The sequence below is a fragment of the Acipenser ruthenus genome, chromosome 2 (genome assembly GCF_902713425.1).
Source record: "Acipenser ruthenus chromosome 2, fAciRut3.2 maternal haplotype, whole genome shotgun sequence".
NCBI lineage: Eukaryota > Metazoa > Chordata > Actinopteri > Acipenseriformes > Acipenseridae > Acipenser > Acipenser ruthenus.
In genome coordinates, this window is record NC_081190.1 from 18,968,344 (window position 1) to 18,993,960 (window position 25,617).

The 25,617-nt window shown below is 41.3% G+C and overlaps 1 protein-coding gene across 7 annotated transcripts in view; it reads right to left on the reverse strand.

Moving 5' to 3' along the window:
- The window catches only part of LOC117409300 (protein Shroom3), a 124,786-nt gene continuing 99,169 nt past the window's right edge, over window positions 1–25,617 (reverse strand). For 6 of the 7 annotated variants that reach the window (XM_058990860.1, XM_058990853.1, XM_058990887.1 and 3 more), the window contains 8 exons: window positions 23,703–23,834; window positions 14,554–17,794; window positions 12,465–12,541; window positions 6,649–7,512; window positions 5,659–6,156; window positions 3,156–3,306; window positions 1,645–1,917; window positions 1–1,122 (listed from right to left, as the gene is read on the reverse strand). In XM_058990860.1, coding sequence (XP_058846843.1) covers window positions 769–1,122; window positions 1,645–1,917; window positions 3,156–3,306; window positions 5,659–6,156; window positions 6,649–7,512; window positions 12,465–12,541; window positions 14,554–17,794; window positions 23,703–23,834 — 5,590 coding nt within the window. In that variant the 3' untranslated portion in view covers window positions 1–768. Of the gene's footprint in view, window positions 1,123–1,644; window positions 1,918–3,155; window positions 3,307–5,658; window positions 6,157–6,648; window positions 7,513–12,464; window positions 12,542–14,553; window positions 17,795–23,702; window positions 23,835–24,947; window positions 25,161–25,617 lie in introns of those variants that run through there. The other variant, XM_058990868.1, reaches the window with a different exon arrangement.

A 25,617-nucleotide genomic window follows, 5' to 3' on the forward strand; every position in this document is an offset into this window, starting at 1 on the left:
TCGTTCATAAGGAATATATCCTTTAATATTGACTGTACACAACACCATGCAGCCTGGAGCTTTTCATCCATTCAGAGTACTAAGAAGGAAACAGAAAGCAATCTGCCCTTGTATTACAAAACTTCATTACATCTGACAGTATGACTATCTTTAGATTTCTCATAGTCTTTTTTTTTCTTTTACAAAGTACAAAATTACATTTTCTTTCTACAAAATAGAATTGAGAAAGGTTAGCATATATACAGTAACTTACATTTAAAAAATGGTTTATAAATAGTTATCGCAATGGTCTTCTGCTGTGGGTTTTAAAAAGTCCAGAATTACGGAAGAGAAAAGTGTCTTCTTCAAAATAACTGGTGGAACAAAAAAACACTTACATTGCTTCAGAGGATACCTATATTTTCTTCAAGTTTTCAAGTGGCAAACATTAAGGAAGGTCCAAGAAACATGAATGTAATTTTTCTTCACAATTTAAAAAGTTATATATCTCTCTATATATATATATAATTTCACATACAATAAAAACAAATGTTAACAATTTCCCTCCCCTCGTTTCTATTAGGGTTTTAAGCTGGGTCTGGCACGACTCATTCCTGCCTTGCAGTTTTCAGTTTTAAATCTATCTCTGCTGCACCTAAGCAGATTGGAGAACCAATGTATATTCACTTACACCTCTGTATCTTCTCTGCTTTTCAAAGAGAGGAGGGGGACCTTGATCATGTATTGGCAAATTAGCAGAATTCAAGCGCATTGACTTGGCTGGGGCCTTTAAAGCGAGGTGATGAGTGGAGGGAGTAGACTGGTGGACGAGGTTTTCCTGCTGCAGGTTGGGGACGAGGCGGTGGGCGTCCCCACGTTGGGCGCCAAGTCTGGCGGCAGGCTGGCCATCAGACACTCAAGCTGCTCCTCCCCCAGCTTGACCTTGTCGTCAAGCTTGCGCTGCTCGATGATGAGAGCAGACTTCATCTTGACGAAGTGCTGGTAGTCCTGCAGCTGCTCGCCGCTCAGGTAGTGCCCCAGGATTTCCAGCACTGTCCGCTCCCGTCGGTCCAGGTTCTCCTTCAGCTCCCGCGCATCCTCGTGCTGGCCCCAGAGCAGCTTCTGCTTCTCCTTCAGCGAGGTCTGAAATGCACAGGCAGGACAGTGAGCATGCGAACGCACCCATCACTCCACAAAGGGAACTAAGTTAAGGAGATAAATGTCTCGGCCTTCTTCAGTTACATGTGATTAGTCAACATCCAGGTTAAGACATTCATGGAGAAATTGTTTCAGTACATTACAAATCCTACCTGTAAGGGTTTCGGTAGAGAGAGTAGATATGTTTGGTTTGAACCTGTACCTGTAAGAAGGTCTAGAATTTTGATGCTGGTTTTTAGGTCAGGCTTTTGATTTACTGAGAACAACTCAATAAAAAATAAGAAAGTCAAGTAGACAAACATTTAATCTAGGGGCCCTTTTTTGTTTATATACTTTTAACTAACAAGCTAACAAATGTATCTATCTATCTATCTATCTATCTATAGAAGAGTTCATTTTGATAAAACCTGTTCACTTTGCCCACCCATTTAAAATGAGGTGGCACACTGTTACTCTCGACAAGCAGTCTGTATAGACTGGGACAGAGAGAATGCAGGGACTGCGTACCCGCTCCTCAGGGCTGGCCTCATCGTCCAGATTGCTCAGGGCGTTTTCCACTCGTGCCAGGCGCCCCGACAGGGACAGCAGCAGGTTGACGATCTTGTCCAGGTCCCCGATGAACATCTTGTACTTGTCAAACTCGTTGGGTTTGCACAGCCCCTTGATGAGGGCCTCCACCTCCTCTCCCAGGGAGTTATTCTGTTTCACGTCAGCCAGCAGGCTCTCCTTCGCACTGTGCAGCGCCTCCAGCTTGTGGGTGATGCTATTCACCAGCTCCAACTATCAAAGAGGGAAAAAAAACATCACTTAAACAGAACATACAACGATTTGAGTAAATAACACATTCAATAAGACTGTTCCTTAACATGCACTGCAGCAAGGCATGTTAAGGGGAAAGCTGAATTTACTGCACATCCTGCAATAACCATGGCAAGGATACTCCACGTTCCCTTATTAAGTTGTGTTGATAATGCTTCTTCGGGGGCTCCCGAGTAGCGCATCCAGTAAAGGCGCTCCACGTGGAGTGCAGGATGTGCCCTATAGTCTGGACGTTGCGAGTTCGAGTCCAGGCTATTCCTTTGGCCGAGCATCGCCCGGGGGGAGGGCGGGCTAGGTCGGCCAAGGTGTCCTTGGCTCACCGCGCACCAGCGACCCCTGTAGTCTGGCCGGGTGCCTGTGGGATTGCCTGTAAGCTGCCCGAGAGCTGCGTTGTCCTCCGACGCTGTAGCTCTTGGGTGGCTGCATGGTGAGTCTGCAATGTGAAAAAAAGCGGTCGGCTGACAGCACACGCTTCGGAGGACAGTGTGTGTTCGTCTTCGCCCTCCCGAGTCAGCGCAGGGGTGGTAGCGGTGAGCTGAGCATAATAAAATAATTGGCGATTCCAAATTGGGAGAAAATAATAAAAATAATTGGCAACGACTAAATTTATAAAAAAAAAAAAAAAAAAAAAAGATAAGGCTTCTTCAATTAAGTGACATCAAATAAGCCTGACTTATTATTGCAGTACAGTTGAAAATAGGGCTCCATACCTGGAGAAACTATTGCTATGATCTTTATATAATCAATTATTGCTGATGGAACTAAGTTGGTGTTCCTATAAATTTGGTAAATAAATGAAATGATAATGTTTTACAATGATTGCTTGTGCATACATGGATTTGATGGAATCAATATCTGGCTTCAAAATCTCACTGACAAGACCGCTAAGCACACAAGGATTCCCAGTTATCTGAACTGATATAAAATTGATGAATTTATTGCGGCTGTTAATTATGTATTAATTGTACTGTTCTTCTTGCACACGGAAATGTAACTTACTAAAAACCAAGAGTCGGAACAGCAATGCAGTAAGATTCCACAAGGAGGCACTATAATCATTCCAAAAGCTTTCATTGTAAAATACAGTACTTCACGAGTTTGTCAGATGAGAATTTACTTCTGGAGAATCTGGAGATGTAAAGGATGATTGCAAAATGCAGACAAGGGGAGAGGAGTGACGCCATTTCATCATACAGTACCTTCTTCTCATTTACATCACTCTGTGCCTCCTCCTCATCCAGGTCTGTCTCCAGGCTCTTCATTTTATTCAGCAGCTCTGCTTTGGGGCTGGATGTGCTGTAGTTCGTTGAGCAGGTCAGTAAGGTTGCAGCTCCTTCCTTGTCTTCTCTCCTGAACACAATGAAAACACAAGGTAAACAACGTGATTTGTTTTTTGCTTCAGAAACTTATTTTTGAAACTCAGTAGAATTACAACAAAATCCAGGTTTGACTTTGTTATTCACTAGTCAGTTATTTAAAGAATACCACTCCACTCCATATCGATTGTTCAAATGAATCATTGCTATTAAAACACTCTAAAATAAATTAATTATTTTATTTAATGAATACAATAAAAACTAAAATACAAATTATTCAAAACACCACTATCTTCAAAAATATGAACCGTACTGCTATTACTCAGCGTATTTTGTACACAGTTAAATGTGGTTTTAAGGCCAGGGTTGTTAAGGGCTGCAGTACGTTTTTGGAAACACAACAATGCTACATTTCCCATGAGCAGGAGGATAATGGGAAATGTAGTTCTGAGAGGTCCATGCAGGTACATGGGAAGCCATCATTTAAAAGTTTAAAAAAGTGGTCAAAATGTAAAAACAAAAAAAAAATTAAAACAATACACACACCTTACGTAAACAGTCGTAGCTACACATTGGAACATGTAACACAATAAAATAAAAAGGTCCTTATGTACCCAGGGCCGGATCAGGGGCTGCAGCCCAGGGCCTCCGATTTTGAGAGGCCCCAAAATATATATATATAATTTATAATACAATATCTAAAAAATGAATAAGTAGCGTGTGACTGTATGGATCGTAACAACATGCCTGTTTTTACCAAGCCGTATTGCGTTGGAGGAGCAGGGACTGCCTGATCATATGACTTGACCTGCGATCACGTCACGCGCCGCTTTTAGGGCAGCAGTGTGGAGTAGTGGTTAGGGCTCTGGACTCTTGACCGGAGGGTCATGGGTTCAATCCCCGGTGGGGACACTGCTGCTGTACCCTTGAGCAAGGTACTTTACCTAGATTGCTCCAGTAAAAAAAACCCAACTGTATAAATGGGTAATTGTATGTAAAAATAATGTGATATCTTGTAAGTCGCCCTGGATAAGGGCGTCTGCTAAGAAATAGATTATTATTATTATTATTATTATTATTATTATCAGGTGTGCTGCAGCGCGAACGTGACACGCTATTTTAATACAATACCAACAAGTGTATGTGAAGGTACCAGGACTTAGGAAAATACATTAGAGAGAAATCAACAGGAGGAAAAGACCTAGGTTTATATGGAATACAGTGGGGCAATCTCCATGGAAAAATAAAAATAAGTTTCACCTTTCTCATGGGTTGTGTGTGTTTCCATGTAGTTTTCTTTTAGACTGAGCAATTCTTGTTCCAATGCAAATAAACTAATTCATATTAAAATACGGGAGGCTATGTTTGTGCCTGAGTTCCAATTTGGCCTTGCGTGACTTACTGATATTGTACAGCTTTCTTAAACTAGGTTTCCATGAAGTTTTTAGGTTGTCTTAAAACAGAGCCCGCCTCAATAAATAAATAATAATAAACCAATAAATAAATAATAATAAAAAATATGCAGTTCCTGTGTGTGCAGCTCTGCTGACACTAATAATAATAATAATAATAATAATAATAATAATAATAATAATAATAATAATAATAATAATAATAAAAACATTACATAAGAAAGCGCTGTGTACTATCCTTGTATTATTTGCTAAACATTTTCTGATTGCATATATATTTACTACAAACCTATTATACACGTACATTTTCGTAAGAGATAAGGACAACACATTTCCAGATAACTTGCCATTTTGTATTTGAAACTGCCAGTAACTAACACTGTGGCCAATGCTCATTTTCAAAACTGGAGCTAATTCAAACATCGAATCAGGTAAAATATGGATCAGCTAAGAATGAATTTGACATTAATGTTAATCGAATGTGGTGGTAGTAAAACAGTAAAGGGTAGCAAATGAATATGCAAAGAGGCACCCCCAAAACGAGAACAGCCCCGGGCCCCCATTAAACTTAATCCGGCCCTGAATGTACCCTTTAATTACAGACACCTGAGCTTTTTATGTGTAAAATACGGCTAATTAAGCTCATAGTAAAAACTCTAATGAATCTGCTTTGTCTTATGACCCTTTCACATATGGTTCATTTTCACATTTGGGGCGCTCAACATTGAGGTATATTGTGAAACATCCACAACAAACTGGGTTCATCATCAGGATGTGTAACAAATCCACCCAACACAATTACAATTATTGTTTTTCATTCATGTATAAAGTACATTTTCATTATGTTTTGATTAGAAACAGACCACATGTGAAATGTCTTCCTGCACTGCAGCTAAAAATGAGTTCAAAACCACCTGTGTATCCTAAACACTCTAATGTACATACTTTTGGAGTAAAAAGGTTGGTTGACTTACTTGTCCTCCTGTGAAGAGGCTTTGCTGGCCAGTTTCTTCTTGTTCCTCTGGAGTTGGTTCTGCTTCAGCACGGTGTTGCCTTTGGGGAAGATCCCTTCCATCAGGTCCATGGTGGTCTTCAGTTTGGAACTGGGATCCAGGATGCAAGCTAGAGACGTGTCCTTGGTGATGATCTCCTTGGCCAGTTCCTCAGACTTAATGTCCTCTGCAGACTTCTCTTGCTCCTTCAGGCAGGGGTGGTCTGCCTCCAGAGCTTCAAGGTGGCCTTCAGAACAGCCCAGAGCCTTCTCCCTTTCCCAGGGCTCGTCCACACTCAGACTTCCATCGTTCTCCAGTGTTATGGGCGATCCTTTGTGTGTTGACGAGGCAAGGCCCTGGTTTGGTGTACTGGACGTCGACGAGCTTTCAGGTAGGATGTGTGTCAAGGACAATCTTCTCTCTTCCCCCGCAGAGGATGACCTGTCCTGGCTTGTCACGTTTTCAGAAAAGCTCTTCATGCTGAACAGGGAAAGAAAAAACATAATTCATGCAAACAGAAAAAAAGTTTTAAATTTGCATTTTCACCTCTGAGCTAAGATTAGGATTGTCACCTCATTTTCAACAAGTTGTTCTGGTTTTTCAGTCCTGCAGCTTGTGTTTATTTTTATTTCAGCTGTTTAAGGTGGCACTAGATTTTCAACTTGGGAATAGGGACTGTAACTTCTGTTTAAGATATGAATTGTATAATTATATAATGTAACATAATGTAACAAGCAAGACTGAATATAACAACTCAGCAAGATAACTCAACAAAACAACAACAGAAACCCAAAGCCAGTCTACAGTTCCTGTGGACCAACAGAAACCGCTGAAGACACCTTGCCCTGTCATTCAGAAACCTTTGGCCTTGCTAACCACATACAATACTTGTATGTACTATATGTGGTCATAACTGTTTATATGTAAAGCAATACAAGAAACTGTCTTCTAATGATAGTGAATGCTGGGTACCTTTTTGTAGGCTGTGGTTCAGGAACAGAGGGGAAAACATCACATCGTTGATCATGGGAGAATGCTAGCAGTGCAGGTAGGGGAGGGAAGTCCTCTGCACTGACCAGGACCGCAGGGAGCTCCAGTGGAGGTGGTGGAGGTGGCGCGGGGTCTGAAATAAACACCTCATCATCGTCCTGAAGGGAGTAGGAAGAGGACGGGGACTGGAGCCGGGACTCAGAGATCCGCAGGGAGCAGAGAGTGTCGCGTCGCTGGGAGCAGGGACTGGGGCTCGCAGTCAGGGTCTCCGTCTCAGAGGAAGAGCTGTACTGGTCTGTGGCGTGGGCGGGTCTTTGGAACACGTCTCTGGAGAAGGGTGGACTGTCTTCTTCGCTGAATGAGTTCACCCACTTTATCTTGGGAGGTGGAGGTCTCTGAGGGCGCCTGGCTTTCCTCTGCTGGTCTTCCAGGATTTCTTCTGAAGAGCTGTTCTCAGGGGAGCTCTGTCTCCTCAAGCTGGCCTGGACAGTGTTTGTTGTGCTGTCGTTGCTGCTGATGCTTAGCCCTGTACCTGGGTTTGCCGCTGTGCCCTGCATTTTAGTTAGAGTATGGCTGTGGATGCTTTGACCCAGGGGGATTGGTGGCTTTGTGGTCTCTACTGATTCTGAGCTTGAACTGTGGTGAGGAGTCTGCACACTGACAGGGGCTGGCGATGCCAGGCTTGAAGTGCTACTGGGTCTCTGGGGGTCTGTGTGCCGGTGTCTCTCCTTCCACACAGACGTGCTGCTCAGAATCTGGGGTTTGTGCTCGACCCCATAGCTGGTGGTAGGGTGAGATGATGAAACTGTCCTTTGGATAATTTTTTTGTCTTCATTCTCTGGACGTCTGCAGAAAAAAAAAATAATCAGGAAAAGTTCATTCTAGAATGGCATTTATAAAATACAGTATTTTGTAAGGATCAGGATCCATTACTAACTTTAGAATCAATATAAAGACTTGAGCTAATGAAGAAATGTACACAGAATAAATCACCATTGGGCAATTTTCTGCTGAAACACTAGATGGCTGTTGATACCAGGTGAAGTCTTATTAGGGATAGAGGCAAACAGCCTAGTAAATGTGATATGAACTTATTGGAAATGTAGTGATATCACAATGGAGCAATGCAGATATAGTGGTGCTAGGTGACTGAGAAACTGTCTACAAATGAAGGGGTCTGTATACATGCAATGACATAGATGCACAACATTGAACCTGTGCAAGATAGACAAAGAAACATATTGTCTTACCATGAGCAGAACCTTTGTACTCTGAATTTAATCTACTAATCCCTCACAAGGAAGTAAAGTACTAATATCATTGCACAAAATGCAAATTCTGAAAATGTAAAGTTAATCAATCCAAGAACACAGCAGGTTATGAGTTGTTCTAATTGTTTGAAATCTAACTAGCGCGCCCAACTGTGATCAAAACACATGAATACCCTGATCATGGTGTCAGGCTGCCTCAAAGACAAAACTAGGGTCAGGATTGAAAGTATTTTTTTTTCCATAATAGATTAAGCAGGAAGCATTTTAACTACAAAGGAATGTCCCCCATTGGTATTATTTATATTCAGCGTTGTGAATCATTTATAGAAATATGTAATGAGTCAGCAATCTTTAGAAAAATAAAATAAAACTCTTACTTGTTTCTCAAGTCTGAGATTCTTCAGATGATTGCTCGAGGCAAGTTTCTTTTTATCAGCGATCTTAACTTAAACTGTGACTCCACTTTAATTATGCTGAATGATACTGTATTATAAATTACCCTCATCGTTATCATTAATTGCAAGTCTCTGAGTAAGATAATGCAATGCAATTCAAGTATTTTTGTTCACGACTGTAAGTCGCCCTGGATAAGGGTGTCTGCTAAGAAATAAATAATAATAATAAGTTCACCCTTCAGGAATGAAAACTATTTAAGATAAACAAGCAAAATGATTGAGAACAAAGATGGGCTAAGTAAGGGTCTTCACTGACTTCATCTTTCACTTTAAAAAACAAATGAGCCAAAAATGAACCACAAAAACTCTCAAAATATGAATGGATAGGATGTAAATGTACATGAATATAAGCAGTACAGTAACCTCCGCGTACATACCGCCTAAGAAAACACTTTGCCTAAGAGAACACCCTTGTGATGAAACAGATTTTCCCCATTGTAAATGCTCCGGGTAAAGGAACAGGAACTTTGCTTCAAAGAACACGTTTTGGGTACTGCTAGTGATTCGTTCACAACTGATACAGTACTGTTTTGTAACCTGACAACTCATCATCATCAAACTTAAATTCAAGTGGTTTATTCAAAAATATTTTCAAACGTGCCTTGTCATCACGAGAGTGTCTTGAGGCACACCGATTGGTTGATTCAATCTTTCCAGAACCGTCGTCATATCATTGACTTCTTTTGTATTCTGATTTCCACGAGTGCACCTCATCGCTACAAAATGGCATGTAAACAAATGGTGAAAGCACCGCTGTTTCTCTTGCTACAAAAAGTTGGAAATTTTTCGAGATCCTGAAAAAAACCTGAATCAGACACAAGTCGCAGAGCAATTTGGTGTTTTCCGTTCTGGTGAGTTGCTTCACCATTCTGTTAAATAATTGTCTTGAATATTGTTCCTGTACAGGTATTCATAATTAATCTAGAGCTGCTGCTGCATTTTTTAACGAGTGTAGGTGTGCTGTGTTAATTTAGTTTATTAAGGTTAGTTTGTCTGTACACTTTATTATCATAGTTTATTAACATACACTTGCCTATTGCTTGTCTCTTACCTATTCTGTTAATTTTATGTGTTGATGAACATGGTTCATGATGACAAGTAATACATATTTATTTATTTATGAAATCATATTGTGTCTGGTGGTCAACTCTGTCTTAGAGAACACGGCTGAGAGAGCACTTCGTTCTCTTAGACGACTGTATTGTGAATTGAACAGCTTTATAGATATACAGTGCCGTGAAAAAGTATTTGCCCCTGTCTGATTTTCTGCATTTTTGCATATTTTTGACACTGAATGTTATCAGATCTTCAACCAAAACCAAATATTAGATAAAAGTGACCCTGAGTGAACAAATAATACAAAAATTTGATACATATTACATTTGTTTATTAAAGAAAGTTGTGCAACACCCAATGCCCCCGTGTGAAAAAGTAATCGCACCCTTAGACTCAATAACTGGTTACGCCACCTTTAGCAGCAATAACTGCAACCAAACGCTTCCTGTAGTTATTGATTAGTCTCTCACAGTGCCGTGGAGGAATTTTGGCCCACTCCTCCATGTAGAACTGCTTCAACTCAGTGACATTTGTGGGTTTTCGATCATGAACTGCTCGTTTCAGGTCCTGCCACAACATCTCAATGGGGTTTAGGTCTGGACTTTGACTAGGCCATTCCAAACTTTAGATTTCTTGTTTTTCAACCATTCTGATGTAGACTTGCTTGTGTGTTTCGGATCATTGTCTTGCTGTATGACCCAGCTGCGCTTCAGCTTCAGCTCACGGACGGATGGCCTGACATTCTCCTGTAGAATTCTCTGATACAGAGCAGAATTCATGGTTCCTTCAATGGTGGCAAGGCGTCCAGGTCCTGATGCAGCAAAGCATCCCCAAACCATGACACTACCACCACCATGCTTGACTGTTGGTATGAGGTTCTTACTGTGGAATGCAGTGTTTGGTTTTCGCCAGACATAAAGGGGCCCATGTCGGGCCAAAAAGTTTCACTTTTAACTCATCTGTCGATAGAACATTGTTCCAGAACTTGAGGATCATCCAGGTGCTTTTTGGCAAACTTGAGACGAGCATTCATGTTCTTAGTGAGCAATGGTTTCCGCCTTGCTACTCTGCCATGAATCCCATTTTTGCCCAGTGTCTTTCTGATGGTGGAGTCATGAACACTGACCTTAGCCGAGGCGAGAGAGGCCTGCAGATCCCTGGATGTTGTTCTAGGGTTCTTTGTGACTTCCTGGACGATTTTACGCTTTGCTCTTGGAGAGATTTTGGCAGGACGGACACTTCTGGGAAGATTCACCACTGTCCCAAACTTTCTCCATTTGGACAATATGGCTCTGACTGTGGTTTGGTGGAGCCCCAGAGCCTTAGAACTGGCTTTGTAACCCTTTCCAGACTGATCATCAACAACTTTTTTCACTCTGATGGTAAGGGCCAAAGTTAGTCAGATTTATATTGAGCAGGTCTGGCCCAAATCAGGCCTGGTTGTTAACCAAAGTACTCAAACAGCTGACCCTAATTATCCCTTTAATTGGGTTGAGTTAACTGGGGGGGGGGGGGGGGGCAATAACTTTTTCACACCTGAAGATTGCACGTTTGATTACCTTGCACACCAAACAAATGAAAGAAGCACCAAACTTTGCTACAACCCACAAAAAAATCTGACCAAATACAATGTGAAAAATGTGCAAAAATGCAGGAAATCAGACAGGGGGCAAATACTTTTTCACGACACTGTATGTATCAAACATTATTTAATTAATAATAAAACTGAAAACAGGATATGAATAAGACCCATAATGTATCTATATTGTCAATATTGTCTTTTCCAAAAGTTTTGACTGCCTCTTGCCTTCTTTATTTCCTTCTCTTCCTATGTGAATGAGTGTGAAAGATAAATAAGAATTATGTTTTTTAAACAGCTGAATCCTGTCAGGTGGGGCTTCAAGGAAGACTAATGAAGAATTTCAACTATGCAGGGAAAGTCCATATTCTCTCTCTTCGGTTCTATTTTTAATAGCTGGTACACATCGCCTTGGGGTACGGAGATACATTACACATTACAGTAGCAATCATTAAACATCTGACAAGACAATCAGATAACAAACTGTACCGTCTACACCTCTGTTGATAAACACTAAAGAAATTTAGTTTTTCATGTGCTTGTTTTCTTTTTATTTAACCCAGATTACGACTTTGTTTCTTAAAAGTACGACCCTTGTTTATGAAATACTATTGTTCAAAGTGGCACAGGAGGACATACTGTACCATCTGAATACCCTGGATGCTGATTTAACTACATCGCTAACTTATTATGACTAGTTTATGCAAAATGTTCTTGTATAGCAATCATATTTCTTGACAGTGCCAAGCTTCACAGGACACCTGCCAATTCCCTTTCTCCCAGGACAGGGATATTCTAAGGGGAAAGAGAACAGCTGCCTACATCTTCCATGGTATTTCCCACAGTAGAAATCTAGAGGGAAGTCAGCTGTACTCTGGGAGTTAAGAGTTTTGCAGGTGGTTTTCGGGGAAGCATGAGACAATTAGATTATCTGAAGTGAATCTGAAGCATTTTGTCTTTTTGTTTTAAAATTACTGAGCATCCTGATTATTTCTTTCACTTAAAAAACATAAGATAACAAAGAAGCAATGTTTCAGGTAATAAAGTCACATGAAATTGATAAAATGTGGGACTGTATAATGAATGAATGTTAAAAAATAAACCTGTATGAGTTCCTCACTGTCAAGTAGCCCGGTATTTTCTTAAAAAACTAAACAAAAAAAGAAACATAAACATAAAAAAAATGTTTATTGTGAGATTAGTGATAATAGTTTCTTACCTACCGTACCTGAAAGTGGAGTCTACATTTTTTAAAACATTTAATTACACAAACAAAACCCAATTCCCCACTCACACCAGCTCCCAGAGGTGCATACTAGACAAGGCAGAATAAGAGGTCACAGTGTACTGTACAATTAAACACAGTGAGCCCTTGTTTTATTGGTAGGGATTTAGGGTTGCTTGTTCCAGCTTCAAAATACAAGCATGCTTGCATACCTGTTTCCACTGCCAGCTGAAGAAAGAGGATCCTTCACTGAGCCGCCAAACAGCTTGTTTACTCCCATGGCACAGTCCTAGAAAACAGGAGGGCAAGTTTCAGTGGGGGTAAAAACAACACATTTGTACTGTGGAGAGCTTACATTAGCAGAGGTGAGAATTAATCGAGGATTCAAATGTTCAATTCCTTTTTCCTACTCTATAAGCCCAGGGTTTTAAAGACCAAAAAAGCTAACCATTAGCCTGCTCACTGAGATAAATCACAGGCAGCTATCACAGTCATTTCCTCTATATCTGCCATCAGCTTCTAAAGACAATAATCACGTCTCTGCTCCCTCTTTCTCACTCCCCCTCAGAGATCAGCAAGCCCTTTATCTATCTGCAATCTCTGATCAAGACATTTTGGAAAGGAACCCAACGCTTGTTAATGGCCACCACACAGGAAAAGCAATATGGACTTCCTCCATTGCTGTCCGTGTGACTTTAGTTCACTCAGCCCAGCGGCAGCCTCTTGCAAATGGAGCATACTTCCCCACTTATTTCAGCAATTTGACAGCAGAAGGGAGGTTTTGACCAAAATAGGATAAAAGAACATTAGTGGCTCTTCATTTGAAAAAATATGACGCAACTGAGAGAGGACCCAGTAAAGGATCAGGGAAGAAGTTTTTGCATATTATAATGCCACTGTCACATTTAATATGTTTGCACACTGATATCATTTACTTCTTGATTACTATTGCTTGTACGTCACATGTTCAGGTTTTTAACATTCACCTGGCTGCATACTGCAGGTTACTAATTATATATAGTGATTGTCAAAAAGAATATACCAACGCTGACAGTTTACTCTTGGTGAGGAGCAGGCACATAACATTTATGAGCCCAGTAACAGCAATAATTTAAACACACACGTTCATGAACTCAGGCTGTGCGCTCTGATAATATCAACTTTCTACCTCCTCAACTCTTAATAAAATACAAGCCGCTTCTGGCTCATGAAAGACAACCTCCTGACAGCTTTTTGCCTCTCCAGCTGTTGAAAGCTATTGTTTCTAAAAGGGACTTGTTTAACAACAACACAGCAGCTTCGATTTCTACAGAGCTCCTTATCATGTGCAGACCTGCACACTGTCACCTGCAGTATTCCCTTGTTCTAAGGCACTATTCAATGAGACTTCTAGAACTTTCACCATCCTAGTGTAACAGGCAGTGTTGTGTGTTGCACTGCTGTTGCGGATTCTGACCCCTCTCGGTGAGATGAATTTAAAAAAGACTTATGCACTGTGGTTAAGACTGCTGGTAAGACTGACTTAAAACTGATGGAAGCTTCGATACTGGTGAAGTTATGAATTTATTTTATGGCAACCGCAAGTGCTTGTTTAAACGGCTCCCATGACCCTAAATGAGGACCTCATTTGTTTCCCTTCATTCTTGTGGCAGGTCTTTTAAAATACCAGCCAGAGGCTACACCCAAATGTTCTGTTTGATTACTGTATATCTGGCTGGCTACACCAGTCAGTGTTTACTTTTCATGTCAGTTAATCCGTTCTCACTATTAAACTTAAAGGATGCAGTATAAGGTTTTATTTCTTTATTTTAGTTTTCCATCCTTCAGTAGAGCCTATGGACTTTACTGTATTCTTTAACTGAAACAATTCTGGTATGGAAAATATTTGCACAGCTGGCCTCAATGTTCCCATCAACATTTTGTACAAGCTTTTTTCTTTGTGAAGTTCAAACTTTCTTTCTAATAAATAACTACTGTATAAAGTGTCTTATATGGTAACAGGCAGACAGGGCTAGGCTATCAATTATAATTAGGGCTTCTGTTTTTCGGTGCGTATTTTTAGCTATTTTCGAGATACCCCGAAACCTTTTTTTTTTCTGGGGGTCGTTTGCTTTTTATATACTGTATGAAATTATTGTTTTCAGTTACTTTCCAAAATACTTGGGCATTTATTTCTGTCACAATATATATTTTTTTGCTGTCTTTGCTGTCTTCCTTAATGAAATCCTTATGGTCACGGGCACGTTTCAGACAAAGAAATTATCAGTGATGTATACATTAGCTCCATACTGCAGGACATACCTGACTTAGCTTCTCAGCTGAAGGAGACGATCTGCAACGTACATGGATGGCAACAATCTGGTTCTCTGAGCGCTCCAGCAGGTCTTCGGCAGAGGCACACTTCCCTGAATTCCTAGCCGGGGACCCCCTCTCGAAAGGCTGCTTCTGTGTCTGGTGTGTGTAGTGGGACAGTCTATGGTGCCTGCAGGGGTCCTGCGGTGCGGAGACTGCTGTGCTCAGCTCCATTTCTGAGCTGTAGTATCTCTGCTGCCTCTTGCCATTGTGGCGACTGGACACGGAGCTGCTGCAGGAAGAGTGTCTTGACTGGTTCTTATCCAAGTCAAAATAGCCCAGGAGGCCAGGGGGCAGGGTGGAAGAGACTCTTCCTGTTTCTGGTTGCTTGTTGGTGGGCTGCCGTCGGTAGTAGCTCTGGTCCTGCAGAGAGCTCAAGCTGGAGGCTGAGGACAGACTCTGGGAGGAGTCGGAGTTGACAGATTGAAGGTAGGAGCTCTGGGGGCGCTCCCTGCCGGAGGGTCGTCGCCCCATCTTGCGCTCGATGTAGTCGGCCAACGCGCTCTGCTGCAGCTGCTTTAGCTCAGGCCGGGACAGGCTGGCTGCGGTAGAGGCGGAGTGTGTTCTGCCTTCTCTCTCAAAGATTCTCCTGCGGTCTGCCACGCTCGTCTCTGGGAAAAGCAAGTGGTGGATGCTTTTCCTTTGTGTGGGGAAAGGCGAGGAGTCACTGTCCGATACCCCTACCTCGTTCATCTTCTCAGGCTCTGAATAAGATCGTTTTTTCTGCTCTGCTGTGAGTCGTTTGCGTCCCCCGATGCGAGGAATCTGGTGCGTTACTGGGGGGGCGCTGGGGATTTCTGGTGCTGGACTGCTGCTGTCCGCCTCAGGTGTGATGATGTGCCTTTCCTTGGGGGCGTGAGGTGACACCACGCTAGTCCTGGGAGAGCTGCTCACAGTCTGATCAGAGGTAGTTCTGTCCGCAGACCTGTGCTTGTTTAGCTGGGGCGGGCTGATTTCCAAATCTTTGCGTCTGAAGGAGGTTGCTCTGAGAACCTTGGACTGGGCGTCTTTGATGCTGTTCCTGTAGGCCCTGTTGAATGTCTTGTCGTGGTGAGGGGCTGAAAAGTCATCCCTCCACTGGTTCTCCCTGCATTCCTCCTCCCTGCTCAGCTGCAAAGTGCTCTTGCTCCTCTGTAGCTGGGCTGCCATACTCTGTGGCTCATTCTGAATATGCAGGGAATAGTACTCGCTCTTCCTTCGCTGATGGGCTGACACTGTCTGTTGCTGCTGCTGCCTCAGCTCTTCTGATCCACTTGTGCTCTTCACTTCCCTAACGTAATTCTGTGGGGAAGCCTGCTGCCTAATTGTGCTTGGCCCCTCTGAGAAGTTCAACCTGCTGCGAATGTCATCAATGCTGGTGTATGAGCTCCTCCCACTTGAAGACTGGCTCAGCCGCCCGTAGACGAAGCCAGGGTTGTAGCCGCTGCTGCCCATGTTCTGTGTTCGCTGATTTTCCTGCGCAAGCTGCTCAATCTTGCTGACCTTCTCTAGCACTGAGCAGCGCTGTTTGGCTGCTTCGTTCTTCCCATTCTGAGAGATTTGGGTGCTATTGGTGCTGTACTGGCTCCTGGTGCATTCTGGGCTCAAAGGACGCTGTTTTTGATGGGAAGGGTCCTCATGCTTGTGTTGTGGCTGTGCCTGCTGCCACACAGATGACACGCTGTGGTGTCCTTTGAGGTCGCTCCAGTGCTCAGAGGAAGTCTCTTTAAAATCTTTGCATGACTCCTGGAGTTGGATTTCACTGTAGGTTTCCCAGGGTTGCTGCGGTTCCTTAAAGCCTGCTTGAGATAAAGTCACATTCTCCTGGTTATTTTTCCATACTTGATTACTACCTTCGGTCCACTGTATACCTATGCTTTCCTCTTCCTCCCTTTTCCATTGATGCCTGTCTAAATTTACCTGATCTTCTGTGCACTGAGGATATGCCTCCTTTTCCCCTCTGTGTTGAACTGGGAGTTGCTGAGGAGTGCTGTACAAGTCACTAGTGCCCTGTCTGGCGCTTGGGGGTGTGCTGTAACTGTAGCTCCTGTCCTCTTGGTTTTGTGCTTGGGAGCCTGTGTACAAGTCTTCATCAGCTGTAAAGTGAGACTTGTAAAGTCCACATTTGGCCTGTGAAACATCATACTTGCTTTCTGCCTGCTGCACGGGCTTTGTCTGATAAAAAGCAGATGGCGTTGTGGTGTTGCTTTGGTATCCATTCTCTGCTATTACCCCTCCCCCTGTGACACTGGTGTTGCGGTCTGTCTGGGTGCCGTAAGCACTCTCTTTCGCCAGTGCTGGGTAAAGCATGGTGTTAGTGCTGGGACAGCTGGATGGGACCTGTGCATAGTGAGGCTCTGGCTGAGGCACTGGGTAGACCCCTGTGGGGAGCATTGGTTTCCCCGGCTGAGGTGCCTGAGTGAAGCTTTGTTTGGGTTTGATGGTGGGGCTGCTTTCAGGGCTCTTCTCCACCACAGTGTGCAGATGGCCTTCTGCGGAAAATGAGGACTTCCCTGAAGAGATGGAGCTGCCACAGTGGGGCCACCCTCCCTTCTGTGAGGCCCGGGCAGACCTGGCCTGCTCCAGACTGGACCAGGAGTTTGGCCTCTCATGGTTCCTGATGGCAACGTAGCTGTCTCTGCGCATGGGCGGCGCTGGGGGCCCCTTTGTGCTGTCACCTTCGTTCATGTTGTGGGGGTGCCCCCAAACGGGACCAATGCTGTGCCTGTTGACTGCATGGTTGCTGCTGCTGCTGCTATTGGCATATGCGTGGCCTCCCCTGGGGTCAGACTGGATCTTACCCTCGCTGTTGCGCACCAGCAAGGAAGAGCTGACCTCGCGTTCCTCAGAGATGCCCCGCTGGGGGTCATAGACCGTCCTGATGTACCTGATGTCAGCCTGCTTCATGCCTTCAGTTCCCCTCTGGGAGTGCATGTTCTCCATGGAGCAGGAGCGCTCTTTGGAGAAGGACGGGGCTGGGTACTCTGGGATGCTGGAGCTGGTCGAGAAGGAGCTGTAGGCAGAGTCTCTCTTGCTGTGCAGGTGGGAGAGCTGGTCAATGCTGTTGGTGGACTTCGCCGGGGAGAGCTGGTGGCAGCTGTAAGCAGGGTTGCCATGGTCAAGGCTCTCCATGCTCCCCCGAGAGCTGTACTGGTCCGGACTCTTCCTTAAGTACCCATGGTCATAGCCAGAGAGGTCGCTGGTGGAGGAGCTGGAGGGAGAAGGAAGATAAACAGGGTCAGTTAATTAGTAACAGAACAAAGAACACATTCCCTTTTAATTAATGCACTTCCAATGGAACATATTACATGTTGTCCATCTCACTGCTAAGATGTTTTTTTTTTATTTTCTTCATCTAATAATACATAATTATAGAAAAGCAATAAATCCTGCTCACAACTTTAAACTATTTTGCCATATTAGAGTGACAACACCCTTATAAATATATCTTCAGCATTGCCACCCTAAAAATGTAACCATATGCTGAAACTGCCAGCTTGATTTAGAAAAAGTAAAGAAAGGGCATCGATGATGCAGGGGAAACATGTGACATCATCACCCCAGCAACATGATTGGACGTTGGACTCCCAATGGCTGGGGTGTGTGCGTGTGTGTTAGTGTGTCACGGCATCAATGCCATTTATTATGGCTCAAAGCAAAGAGCTCTTACATCATGTGTTAAAGTACTGTGTATTAATTATATACAAACATGTCCTTTGTTGAAATGAAAAGAGCTACTGGAGAACGGCAGGATTCTTTACCTTTTGATTTGCAAAGATTGGTTACACAGCTCAGTTACACTTGCGTCAGTTGACATTAAAGAAATGAACACTGAAAAGAATTACAAATGCAGGAATGTAGGAACTTGAACATGTTTAAAAACTGTCCCAAGTGCCCCCAAACAGATAAACAGTCCCCCCTACATGAGTGACTAGCACCGGTCCTAGACCACTGAACATCTCAGCCGTTTATCTGCAGTGCGAAAACTAAACAGAAGAGGTACAAAAGGCAGCTGGCATTTAAATTGCATTGTTTAGCATGATGTCATGGGCTCCACCAACACATTCATTCGTATAGTGTTACTCTGACGACCAACAAAGGTTTGACAATAGCTCGATAAAAACTTACTTTAGCTCAACATTGTTCTGGCACATTCCATAGAGTCTGGCATAGACCATGATAATAACAATAATCTAAGTGAGGGTTCAACTTAATACATAAGTCCACTATATTATGAATATGCTGATACTTTATGACTGGTTTATGTTGGTTAGGTGCAAAAACATTCCCTGGCACTGGTCACAAAAGGTTGAACCAAAACTTCTATGTATGACGTAATAACAGCTGTCATACCAAAAAGAGAATAATTAAACAAAAGAGACCCATTCAATGGATGTTTGAATTTACCTCAAGTATGGTATATAAAAAAATAGTGACATATTGTACCAAAGTTTTGATTTCATGGAATCTGCAATGCCAGGGAATAACTAAATTGCAGGATATACATCAGATTAAGTTTCTAGTGTTGCTTGCATCCATGATTGCTAATGTAGCTTTTTGCACTGGTAGGCACCCTCACACTGAAATATGTTTAGCTATCCAAGAGTGCATTGTTTGATACATCTACATTCTTCCATGTTATTACTTCTTATTAAATGTTCTTGTGTGCTTGTATATTACTCTGGAGGGCACATTTAGGGCACTGCTTACCAGTGTGTAAAGCAGTTTCTGATACAGTTAAGGATAGTTACCCTTAAAACAAAGGTAAAGTGTGCTGAAATTCTATACAGACATGTCAACCATCTGAATTTACCTTTTACATATTCATAGGAAGTTGAATCGTTTAGATCTATTTTTCTACTCTAATAAATTCCCAAACTCCATAACAATTCAAAGCTACTGATTTGATAGATGCACCACATACACAGCCGGACTGTATTAACTGGCGCAAAATGAATGAGTCCCGGCGTAGTTTTATATATATACACTACCGGTCAAAAGTTTTAGAACACCTCCATTTTTCCAGTTTTTATTGAAATTTACGCAGTTTAATGTCTCAATGTACTCTGAAATTAAAGCATAGAACAAATAAACAATTGGAGATAAAAAAAGAAATCATGGAATCGTTTTGTTTAACAAAATTTAATCTAAATTTTTGACTCATCAAAGTAGCCACCTTTTGCAGATATAACAGCCGAACACACTCGTGGCATTCTTTCTACAATGGAAATCAAATATTGTTCGGAAAGTTCTTCCCAACACTGTTGCAGAAGTTCCCACAAATGTGTTGCACTTGTAGGTTGCTTTGCTTTCACCCTTCTGTCCAGTTCATCCCAAACCAGCTCGATGGGGTTTAAGTCTGGAGACTGTGCTGGCCATTCCATGATTTGAAGCCTACCGTCTTGTTCTTTTCTTCTAAGGTAGTTCTGACATAGCCTGGAGGTATGTTTTGGGTCATTATCTTGCTGTAGGATGAACCCCTGACCAACTAGGCGTATACCAGAGGGTATTGCATAGCGCTGCAAAATGCTGTGGTTGCAGTTTTGGTTCAGGGTGCCACTCACTCTGTGCAAGTCGCCGACTCTGGATCCAGCAAAAGAGCACCAGACCATCACGCTTCCTCCTCCATGTTTGACAGTTGGTGTCACACACCGAGGAACCACCCTTTCGCCTACTCGACGGCGTACAAAAACCCTGCGTGATGAACTGAAGATTTCAAATTTTGATTCATCGGTCCATAAGACCTTCTTCCAGTCTTCAGTAGTCCACTGGCGGTGCTTCATGGCCCAGGCAAGCCTCTTTTTCTTATTTTGCCATCTTAGCAATGGCTTTCTTACTGCCACTCGACCTGTCACACCTGCAGCTCGAAGTCTTCTCTTCACAGTTGAAACTGAGACTTGCTTACTTCGACCAGTGTTAAGCTGTGCTTGAAGCTGTGGTCCTGTGAGCCGCCTATCACGCAAGCTGTTGACTCTCAGAAACTGATTCTGTTGTGGCTTTGGGTCTGCCAGACCTCTTCCTGTCAGAGTTTCCTCCAGTTTCCAAGTGCCTTTTGATGGTGTAGGAAACTGTACTCACTGACACCTTGGCTTTCTTTGCAATTTCTCTAAAGGAAAGACCTATGTTTTGTCATTTCAGGTTTTGCAGTTAATGTTTCTCCCATGTTTAATACCTGAATTTTGGGATTAGAGGCAGCAAAACAGGCTATGGGAATAATCATTTTAATTGATGTGTCAACATAAGTTTTAAAAGTTTACAAAACTCGAAAATGTTGCCTAATTTGTTATTCAAGGTTTTTTTTTTTTTTTAAATCTATTTTGTCTGCTTGTTACTTTATTTATTTTTTTGCAGCCAATACAGACCATTTTAAACAACTTGTTTCCAGCAGAAGTTTGTTACATTTTAAAATATTGTTTCACTATCGAATCGAGTTACAGTCTAAATGTTAAAATGTTTCAGCCTTGGTTTTTGGGTGATGTTCTTCATGAACTATCACACATTTCTAAATAGAAAATGTTTTTTTGTTTGTTTGTTTTGGTTTTTTTAATAAAATGTCGGTTTCGTGGCACTCTGTAAAATGCGTTATTTTTTTTTATTGTCATTCATGAATTTCTTTTTAAAATACAGTGAATTTCCTGGGCCCCTATAATGCTCTTTCCTATCAGCTGCCTTCTGACTTTTTTTCTTTGCGCCCAAATAAGACTAATTTGAAATCTGTCTTATCTGTCTTGTCCCTGCAGGACACCGGCACTGCTGTTCTGCCGCTTAATGAATCTCATTCTAATATCACAGACTTCATTTACAAATGAGCCCCACATACAATTTGCCCATGCATATAATTGAGGTTTGTCACGACTTAGAAATGCATGGCTAATGAGCGGAGGAGCAAATTTTTGCAGTGGTAACACGGCCTTAACTTGTCAAAAGTGTCGTGATACATACGGGCCAGTTTTAAGGCCGGCATAAACTCGGTGCTATGACCTTAACGCCGTCGCAAACGATTGATACATGTCCACCACAGTTTCTTAATTCAGCATTATTGAGTGTTTAATAGCTATGAATCATATTTAAAAAAATAATACATGGAAAACCATGGTGGTAATAATAATAATAATAATAATAATAATAATAATAATAATAATAATAATAATAATAATAATAATAATATAACCACGGAAAAACTGCAAAATGATCATGCAAAATGACTGTTTAGAATTTACCATGGGAACACAGTCTAAATTTCTGCATAGGGATGTGCCACTTTTAGGAAATACAGAAATACAGAACCACATAAAATCATAGAAAAGGAGGAAGCAAGGCAAGTGTGAACAATAATAAAAGTCACAATTAAAACAGATATTGTATAATACTGCCAGAGAGCTCCGGAATGGTTCCTAGAGAACAATGAACGCTTTGTTCCTAAATAAAAGAAGAACATTAAACAGCTTAGAGAATTGCATGCATCTGTCAACACTGCACTTTGGTTCACCTGTGAAAGGCTGTTTGTTAAGAGAAATATCATAAAAATTGTTCCACATGACTGCAGCAAGTAACATGCTGTTAGAAAAGATTCCTGTTCTGACCCAGTAAATGGTCATTTTATCAAAAGCCTTGGAAACAACCCCCGGATAGGGTGCGGCTTTTATTGTTGTTTTAGTCAAGCAATTTGTATGCACAAATTACTCGCAATTCAGAAAACAATGTTCCACTTAAAAACTGTTCAACAGGATCATTGTGTTCCTCCCTGATCTGTATTTGCTTACAGTCAAAATGAAACCCTCTCATTTCCAGCGGGATCCAGCCCCTAACTCATTATGTAAATTAATTTTAGATTTCATAGAATCCGCAACCTCAATCAGCCTTTGTGCTATTTGATTTGTTTCGTTCCTACAGTGTATCAGATCTAAGAGACTGCTTCCATGACCCCATACGTAGTTTTTGCTTTGTAATAGTAGGCACTGTGTGTGGGGGTGAGACTTGAAAGAGTTGGGAGGCAGACAGTTAAACCTGACTATACAGAACAGCGCTGAAAAAGGAAAATTAAAATGTTAAATTCAGACACAATTGATGCCTGGTGTTACCAGCACTGGGTGCTATGAAATATGTTTGAAAACCTGTAAACCCATTTTACTCAAGTACCATACATTTTTACTAATGTCCATTAGATCTTTATGTAGTAAAACTAAAATATTTTTTATTGAAGTCTTTCTCATTGTCTTCATCTAGACCTGACTGTACTTTTGTTTGTTCAAGTTCTGATTCCTTTATGTGTAGGTCCTCTCTAACAGGTGAGGTTGGTTTTAAATTTGGGGATATACAACAGGGTTTTAATTAGGGTATACCAACCAACTACATCTACAGCTATGGCCAAACGTTTTGCATCTCCCTACAGAATTAAGTCGGATGAAACGTGCTGAATAATGTTACGTTAACATACTGAATTACATACAGCTTTGTAATTTTCCATATACTTCCATATATAATGAAAAACAAAAAAACGGGACATTCTAACATGAAATATTGTGGCTTCTGGTAGACTTTTGCGATATCATTTTGTAGTTTCTTTGACTACATGATGTTAAATAAAATATCTAAAATTATATTCATAGCTGTATAATGGGTATTCAGGATAGAAAGAATACATTCTTTGGATATTCTAGTAGCTTAAATATCATTGGCTTGCATACAACACAAAGATAATGTAAAAAAAAAAAAAAATCCTTTAATTCATTAATTATAAATAAAAGCCGGTAGGAATTAGTCATCGCATAGACTTGAACTATGTTTTACATGCGAGTTAAAAATGAATTTACTTGAATGGTAACCATCCTCAGTTTATAAACAGAGGCCTGTATTTGATACAGCCAAACTGCCGCACAATGAATTGCCTTTCTTTTCTTCTCTTCAAGGAAACTAAAGCTAGTCAAAGACTGTATACTCTTACAAAATGCAATTGTAAGCGGTTTACAATAGTATGAAAAAAATCTGCTTTAATGCTGTTGTTTTCATTTTCTTTTTTTTTCTTTTTTTCATTCGTGTGTTTTTGTTTGAGTGGTTTATAGGACAGGATTAAAAGATGATTCTTTCGTTACCAAGCCAACAGACCAAATCCTACTGACCTGGAAGGGTAGTTTTGGTGCCAAGGAGTGCTGATGGTGCCCTGAGATATTTGCATCATGCTGGGATCCTGTTGGTTTTCCCCTAGTTTGATTGAGTGCCAGGAGTGAGGTCTGGATGCTGGTTCACCTCGCCTGTGTACATCAATGGAACAGAATGAAGAAGGATATAAGTGCACGGGAAATCAGGTTAAGCATTTCTAAGCAGCCTGTATTTCACAGAAACTTGAGGGAAACGATACAGGGTATAAAAGACCGGCCAAAATTTGAAGGATGTAGACGTCTTATGAATTAAAAACAAACCATAGTTTAAAAATGTATTTGAAGAGTACATTTATAAAACGTGTTATTCTCAGGGAATATGTTAGTCTTGAAAATTTAAACCCCTCAAAGTTTAAGGGGTTTTACCTATTAGTACCACCCATCTTCAGTCTGAAATAATCTTTACAAATAACACAGGTAAATAACAGTGATGACGTTATTTAGTTAGTTTCTTTGACTTCAACGAAAAAATTCCAGCCTTGAGTAAGGCATAATAAATCCATATGATAAATGAACTATATTAGCCTTTAAAATCAACCAAGGATACACTGGCAGTCCTTTATCCTTTAAATGTTTAGTACACAGACAGACTCACTGATAAAAACAGATGTTGGAGTGTCAGACCCCAATACTATTCCTTTACAATGACCAGTTTATTATGTATTTAACTTAGATCATTCCCACAAGAACCCATTCTTGTAGAGCGTTCGCTGAACAAACTCCTCGGTGCTTTAAAAATATTGATTTTTTGAAACACAATAAAAGAAAAATGGAGAAAGTCACTGCCAACCTATTAAACCCCAAAAACAATTCCTGGAAGGATTTCTTAAATCTTTAAACTATTTATATGTGCCACCAAGAAAGCAATGCAAAGCAACAGTAAAAAAAAAGGATATTAGTAACATACATCTCCAGCCATGACTGTAAATACAAAACTAAAGCTATTAGTTCAATGAATAAATAGACCACAGGTTCACCAGCAGCTAAACTATTACAAGCCGTGCCAGTAGCAGTGAAGTGTGTGAGTGTGGTTTTGCTTGCGACAAACAGACAACCTTGGCTAAGGATGCTGCGTTATACTTTGCGATCACAATTCCAAAAAAATATAAATTTGTAAAAAAAAAGTAGTCTTTTAATTTTTTTTTTACAAATTTCTGGTTATGTAATGAACAACAGATGTATAAATAAATAACATGCAGAAGTTACCTGGCTGTAAATCCCAGCATTTTAGTAATAAAACCGGTCGCTATACTGTTAACACTGTTTTCAGAGGGCGATTTACACAAAGCTCCTTGTATGAGGTCTCTCTTCTTCTTCCTCTTCAGTTTGCTACGGTAAAAAGCCCCGAGCAGCTCCATTGTGCTGTGATGCACCGGCTTTGCTATACTGGCAACGAGTGAAGATTGAGCAAGAGTGGGCACAGAAAAGCGTCTCTCTTATTAAAACATGCAATTAACTATCATTACAGCTCATATGATAACGGATGAAGTAAACATCCTGTAAAGAGTTAAGATGTTGTCTCTGTAAAACAGACCTCTGCCTTGCCTTTTCCTATCTGAAACTGATTTCATATGCTTATAAAAACGAACACATGGTTGCAGTTTATGAAGATCACCATGTGGTAACTCAGAAACAAGATTTTGTACAGTTATGGTTTTGAAGACGTACAAAGGGGTCTGCCACCCTGCTAAATTAAACCTATGGATTTACAAATAACAAAACACCACGGAGGGTTTGTGAGTAAGACATTGCAAGATACAAGAGTTCACAAGTGAATGTTACAAGCTGATAATGAGTTGATAATTCCCATTCCAGCTGCTTGACTCAATTCTCTAAAAATCGTCCCAGGGAACTGACAATTTGGGATTGAACAGTA